The sequence below is a fragment of the Scomber scombrus genome, chromosome 16, assembly GCF_963691925.1.
Source record: "Scomber scombrus chromosome 16, fScoSco1.1, whole genome shotgun sequence".
NCBI classification, from domain to species: domain Eukaryota; kingdom Metazoa; phylum Chordata; class Actinopteri; order Scombriformes; family Scombridae; genus Scomber; species Scomber scombrus.
In genome coordinates this window covers 17,205,427-17,211,985 of record NC_084985.1, presented here as the reverse complement: position 1 = coordinate 17,211,985, position 6,559 = coordinate 17,205,427, and the positions used below count along the sequence as shown (strand labels likewise).

General features: G+C 40.6%; 1 protein-coding gene across 1 annotated transcript in view; it reads right to left on the bottom strand.

Annotated features, from left to right (window-relative positions):
* Window positions 1–272: 272 nt before the first annotated feature.
* cpne4b (copine IVb) overlaps window positions 273–6,559 on the bottom strand; it is an 18,230-nt gene continuing 11,943 nt past the window's right edge. The window contains exons 11-16 of the mRNA XM_062435436.1: window positions 6,453–6,559; window positions 6,198–6,252; window positions 5,940–5,991; window positions 5,122–5,255; window positions 4,440–4,676; window positions 273–404 (exon numbers count right to left, since the gene is read on the bottom strand). The exon at window positions 6,453–6,559 is cut by the window's right edge and continues 27 nt beyond it. Coding sequence (XP_062291420.1) covers window positions 273–404; window positions 4,440–4,676; window positions 5,122–5,255; window positions 5,940–5,991; window positions 6,198–6,252; window positions 6,453–6,559 — 717 coding nt within the window. The remainder of the gene's footprint in view (window positions 405–4,439; window positions 4,677–5,121; window positions 5,256–5,939; window positions 5,992–6,197; window positions 6,253–6,452) is intronic.

The window sequence follows — 6,559 nt, the reverse complement described above, 5'->3', positions numbered from 1 at the left end:
AAACATCTTTCAGATATACAGTAGATAGTAATAATTTCCCAGGTGATGCCATTGTGGCCAAACATGCAACAGTCATCAATGGGTTAGTTTTTCACCAGAACGAGCTAATTCTCTTGAGCTAGACTACTGTATATATGAATGTTGTGTGTACATGTTGGTGTGTGCTTGTGCTTTCCTCATGTATGTATTATACAGTATGTATATATGTATTATACAGTATGTAAATGTACAGTATATGATATATGAGTGTATGTGGGCGTTGTAGTCCTTTGTCAGGGGCTAAAGGTTCTTGTGGACTCATAGTCTGACATACACTTGGGTGTGATGCCTTTAGCATTGTAGTAATCCACCACCTGGTTAGGGACTTCTGCCAAAACACTCTTAGCCAGTGCAGCTGGGGACGCCTGTATATACAAAGACAGAGAGAGGAATACAGAGGTCAATACACACACATCACCAGCCATGCGTGACTCTTGGATGCTAAAATGTACTGTTGAGCCTGATGGTGTCATAGGTCTAGACCAGTGAGACTGATGTGATAAGACAAGCTCATCTGACAACCACCAAAACATCCCATCTCCCACCTTTTTGTCCTGTGATACCTTTGTTGGTTTCTGTATGTGCTGAACATAATGACACATGAGAAAATGCATCAGATCCTTTCTATTCATTACAAACAATTCATAAAAGCAAACTCTTTATGCAAAAGTAAAAGTAAAATGTATACCATACCAATCATGCAAGTTAACCTATTCATTTGTCTGATAGATTTTGCTAAAATGTGAAAAAAGTAACTCTGCTGTCTGTGCTAAGAAAATATCTAGTAAATGAAAATTACAAAAACTGAAGGGTTTAACACTTTTGTTGGCAGTATTATGTGTGAGAATTAGTTATTGACAGTTATCTACTTATTTTTATCACACAAAAAGATCCAACTGAAGCAATTCTTGTCTAGATAAAGTCCCCCCCGCCCCCCATTTTCTAATTACCACAGCGAAGCTTTTTATTATTATTTTATTCTACTTTTGATTTATTATTTCCACAAATTGGTTTTGGTTTGTGAAATGGGGAAAGATGTTTTTATACATCTATGTGTCTGTATATGACCCCGCTCGTTTTCTTTTGTCTCGTACTCATGCAATCAATAAGAACAAATAAGCAGAAACACTGCCTATGCAATTTTCAGTGTGTAGGCTAAAGATCAAGAATGCCTGTTATCAAGCTAAAACAAGGCAGATATTTTGATAGATAGATTTATAAAAAGTTGATTTTTTTCAGATACACCTAGCAGCTATGATATGATAATTATACTTAGACACGAAATTTGTTTCAGAATTGCTTAAGCTAATTGAGGAAAAAAATACTGTTATACTGAGTAGGGGAGAACTGGGTTGGTTGTCACATTCATCAGATCTCTGTCCCTAGAGGGCGCTGTTAAAAAAGTTTTGGCACTGAAAGTTTCAGAATTTAGGTGAGATGTTACTTCAAAGGACATTTCTGGAGTAAACTGATTGACATTAAGGTGAGAGGACGGTTAGTGTTTTTTTCATGTGAAAATGCATTTATCCAACTCTTCAGTGTTTCTCTTCTAGGTTTTTACACAATGAGTTTATAATAAAAACAATCATTATCATTAAAAAGTATGAAGAGAGAGTGATAGTTAGGTAGCTTTTTTTCTTAGCAAAAACCTGTGGTTGTTAGCTTTGCTGGTAGCAAAAAATCCCAGTTGGGGATGCTTGTCACATTGTCTTTGGGGTTGGTTGTCACATGTTGGTAAATGCATATATGGTGTGATTTATCTACTTCTTTTTTTTCTTTTAAGATAGCAAAATAACCAGGAACTTTGTCAGGACAGTCAGAGGGTTAGGGTTAGGAAATGAACAATATTGTCATATAAGGACAAAAAATGCACTTAAAGGAATGATTTTTCCTGTTTATGTTGTCTTGGTGCAGGAGATGAGTAAGGTTGTTGTATTGAATGAAACTAAACATTTTAAATAATTTTTTAAAACTGTCTACATTTTTTATTTTTCTCCATTAAAATAACAAGACATGAGGAGAGTAAGACCACTCCATTCCTACCCGAGACTTTAAGCTTTCATTAAAAATTAAATGGGAATTTATTAAGTATACGGTTTATGAGGAATTCAAAGGAAAGTCAAAAACGTGACTACCAACCCCGTTCTCCCCTATTGAGAAAACTCAAGAAATCCATTTTTCCTATGCTCATGAATACTCACACACAGGCCAGCACACATACTGCCCAAACGCACACACATGTGAATCCTCAAAGTCGGAGAGTCTGTCATACTCCGTCTCACATAATTCCCAGAGACAATGCAACATCATAGTGTATCCACCCACCCCTATCACCCCCCCTACTCCTCTGATTTCCATCCTCCCTCCTGCTCCCTCTCCTCTGCTCCTATCTACCTGTTATCCCCCACTCTTCCTGTCACACAGCAGCTTCGTCCTCCTAATCCCTTCTGAAAAGAAACGACAGAGCAGAAAATCACCTCTCCACCTCTGTCACACACTCCCTCACTCCCTTTTGTCTTTAGCTCCAGTCTCCCGTCGACCCCCCTCCAACATTGCCAACACCAAGCGCTGTCTCTCTCTCTCTCTCTCTCCCTCCACTTTCGTCATCTGCTTCCTCACCCTTCCATCCACATTTAGTCTTCACCCCTTGACTCTGCCCGTCTCGGTCTCCCTGTACTTTTGGGGATGTATGTTGGTACTCTTTCCTACATTAGTCAAGCCCCCTCTCACCCTTCCTTCCTATTTCTGTTTAGTTGGGATATAATTGGTTGATTTCTCAACCTGTCAAAGACCAAACTCACCATAACAGACCCAGCCAAACAGACCCTGTCAAAGTAGGCACGCAGGCAGGCAGAAAGCTGATGTGCTTTGACGAGCACACAGAGTATATTACACCCACACACTCACACTCATTAACCCCCAAAAACAGAAATTCTAGCCAACCGCCCACCCATCCACTCACACACACACACACACACACACACACACACACACACACACACACACACACACACACACACACACACACACACACACACACACACACACACACACACACACACACACACACACGCAGAGATTGACTTCTGTGGAGGTGGAACTTTTTTAAATGCTTTTGTTGGTATGTCTGATCCAAGTGGAACTGTTTGTACAATACAGTCAGTGTCCCTAATTGATAATTAGGCTGAGTATTGAACTTCAAAAGCTTTCGAGTAATGACCAAAAATGTGCACGACGCATCAAATACCAGCATCTGTAGAGGTTTGAAAATTGCTTGGTCTGATTCTTTTTCTTGTTTACTTTAATTACACATCTCCACAAATCTCTGCTAAATCAGGAATCCGCAATTATCTTCAACCACGTTCTGGTTTCCCCCCCCCCCCGTAGTTTCATTGAGGTGCAATGTTGTACAGCCACAGTGGAAACAAAGATTTTCAATATATTTTGTTTGTGTATTTCTTTTAATAATAAAATGTATTTATTGGTTGGTTTTATGACATCCACTGAAAGATGTTAGAGTTATTTGTGAGACACAACTGTTATAATTAAATAACCTAAAACCATGGAACTAAAACTGTTTGAATTCCTAATGTGTTTTGCATTTTGAATTAAATAAAGCAGATTATATGGTTTATCTGTGTTATTCATCAGGTAAGTTTATTAGAATTAATTCCAGCACCATGCATTGTTCAAATAGCCTGGAGCAGGCACAGTGGCACAGCTGAGGCATTATTAGAGATTACAAGATCGTAGTTATTGGGATTTACAGCCTTGTATTTACATTTTCATCTGCAGTAGATTTGTGTGAACGTTTGGATGTAAGCTATAAAAGTGATAACTTCAGCTTTTGTCATGGGGTCAAATAGTTTTGCTGATGGGCTGATTTGCCATCACTGCTCTGAATCATAATTTCCCTGGTTTTGAATAAAAGAAAATGGCCTTGTAGAAAAAGGGAAAATAGCATTGTTTGAAATCAGTACAGAAGTTCAGGTATTGTATTAGCACCAGTTCTGAAAATTTAGAATCTACTTATAGTATTTTGAATAGACTTTATGGCACTGATGTAACACTTCTAATTGAAATGTTTCATGACTAGATAATCCTCCATCAATATGTAAACATTTAATGTTGTTATTGAACTTGAGAAAGCTCTTAAATAAACAGTCTGGTTCATCATAGTTATACTGGCCACGCAAGGGACAAAAATAGCTCAAAAATAGAATCTAGTACAAAAATATGCTTCATTCTCATAGAGTAGCTAATGTCTACATATTGTCTGACCTCTCTGGAGAATTACTCACATTCTCTGACTGTAATACAATTATCAAAACTCTATAATTTCCCAGAAATTCCAGACGTCTACCCCTTGCCCACCACCCCTCCTTTCCACCACCACCCACATGCTTGAAGTCCTTGAAGGGGACGAACTGTACGATGTCACGAAGCACGGGCTCGCCCTTGGGTGAACGCAGGATCCCATCGTCCCCATCCAATATCTGCATGTCTGTGAAGTCTGCGTTGCCCACACCGACGATGATGACCGACATGGGCAGGTGGGAGGCGTGCACAATGGCCTCCCGTGTGTCTGCCATGTCGGTGATAACGCCGTCTGTCAGGATCAGCAGGATGAAATATTCCTGGTGGGATGGTTAAAAGGGGGGTGGGAAAGGGTTGTAGGGGTTGGAGAAGAAAGTTTGATGAGAGAGGGAGGAGGGGGTATAGATGTTCGATGAATTTTATATTTTAAAAGTGACTTCTTGTCAGGGACTAATTTGAATAAAACTCATTCTAATCCACTAGAGAGCCAGAGAGAAGTGGGAGGCATTAAAGCAGAGAGGAATTTGCGCTCACACATTTATGACTGGAATTAAATTAATATCAATCACTTCTCCCTTTTGCTTTTCTTCCCATCTTTTACCTCCTCTCATCTCTCGCTTTCTGAGTTTTCATCACTGTTCTGTTGCCATTTGTCTTTCTTTTGTGTGTTTCTTTGCCACTGCAAACAGCAGCGGCCACAACAACAGGGACTAAATGGACAATATTTTGTTTCTTTTTCTGTATTTCTTTCATTCTCTCTCTCACCATGGCCTCCTTAGTGTGCATCTCCTCGGAGGCAGACGAGGCCACTTTCTGGATGATTGGGGCGATGTTGGTGGGCCCGTACAGCTGGATCTTAGGGAGGCAATTCTGGTAGGCCTCCACCACACCTTGGATCCCTGCAACACACATACAAGTCCTTCTTCTGCTTGTTTATTCATCTTCATGTACTGCGCTGCACTAACCTCGCCAAGTCAAAGTTCTTGTGCTCGCAAAAGCATTTGCTAAAATAAATCAGATTCTATGCGTGTGATTGCACTCCAAGGTCACTGGGTATTTTACAATAACACTGAAAGTATTTGCTTACAGTCCACACACACCACGCACACACACACACACACACACACACACACACACACACACACACACACACACACACACACACACACACACACACACACACACACACACACACACACACACAAACACAAGATGACACACACACCTTCACGGCGGGAATGCAGCTATGTGGGGAGAAGAGCTCAGAAGCCCATTTCACACATACAGATTAGTGTTGTTTTTCTCCGTATCCTCGAGTCTGAAATACTTCCTGCAGCATAGTGACAAATCTCCCAGCTGCATGTATGTGTGTGTGCTTAAATGTCTGTGTGTGCCCCTGTGTATATTTGCATGTGGATAAAAAGCCAGAGTGTGGGGACAGATTTAGGGAGAAATATGGGACTTATGCAGCTAGGGAGAGATGTTTTGGTCTTGTGATGTATGACTGCGCATGTGAACGTTTCTGTGAGTCAAGAAATATGTGTGAGTAAGTGAAGTTTGTGCTCGTTTGTGTGGTAGCTCACCAGCACATTCAGGATTGTCCTCATCAAAGTTGACGGCAAAGTCGTGTGAAACCTTGAAGAGGGGCAGAGAAACAGGGCTTTTTTTTTTTTTTACTGCCGCAGCAAAGCAAACACTCAGCATGTTCAGTCCAATTTACAGGTTGACAGATGCATTTGCCTTTCATCTCGATCAAAAGCAAGCTGTGCCTCCGAAAGAGATGTAAAATCTAAACTAGTCACCACTCCCCTTTGCCACTAGGAACATCCCAAATATCTTACCTTGAAGTCAGGTGGTATCAGAGCTCCAAAACCAAATGCAGGGAACATTTTATCACTAGAGTAAGAGAGAGAGACATGACTCATTGAAGAGTTCAGATGAAAGGATGAATAATGGACAGGAGTTTTAAGATGAATGAAACTTTTCTGCATATTAAACATGCCAAAATACCTGTATGCAAGCAAACCTGTCTTTAAAAGGGAACATTTTGTGCGTGTCAGCATTAGGTGAATGATGATTGATGGAGCGGTCTCTACCTGTCATAGTCTTGGCAGATCTCCCCTACTGCCACCAGAGCTTTGAGGTACTCATTGGGCTGGTAGGGGTGGATGTAGTGAAGGGAGCAGCTGTTTCTAGGATCCCC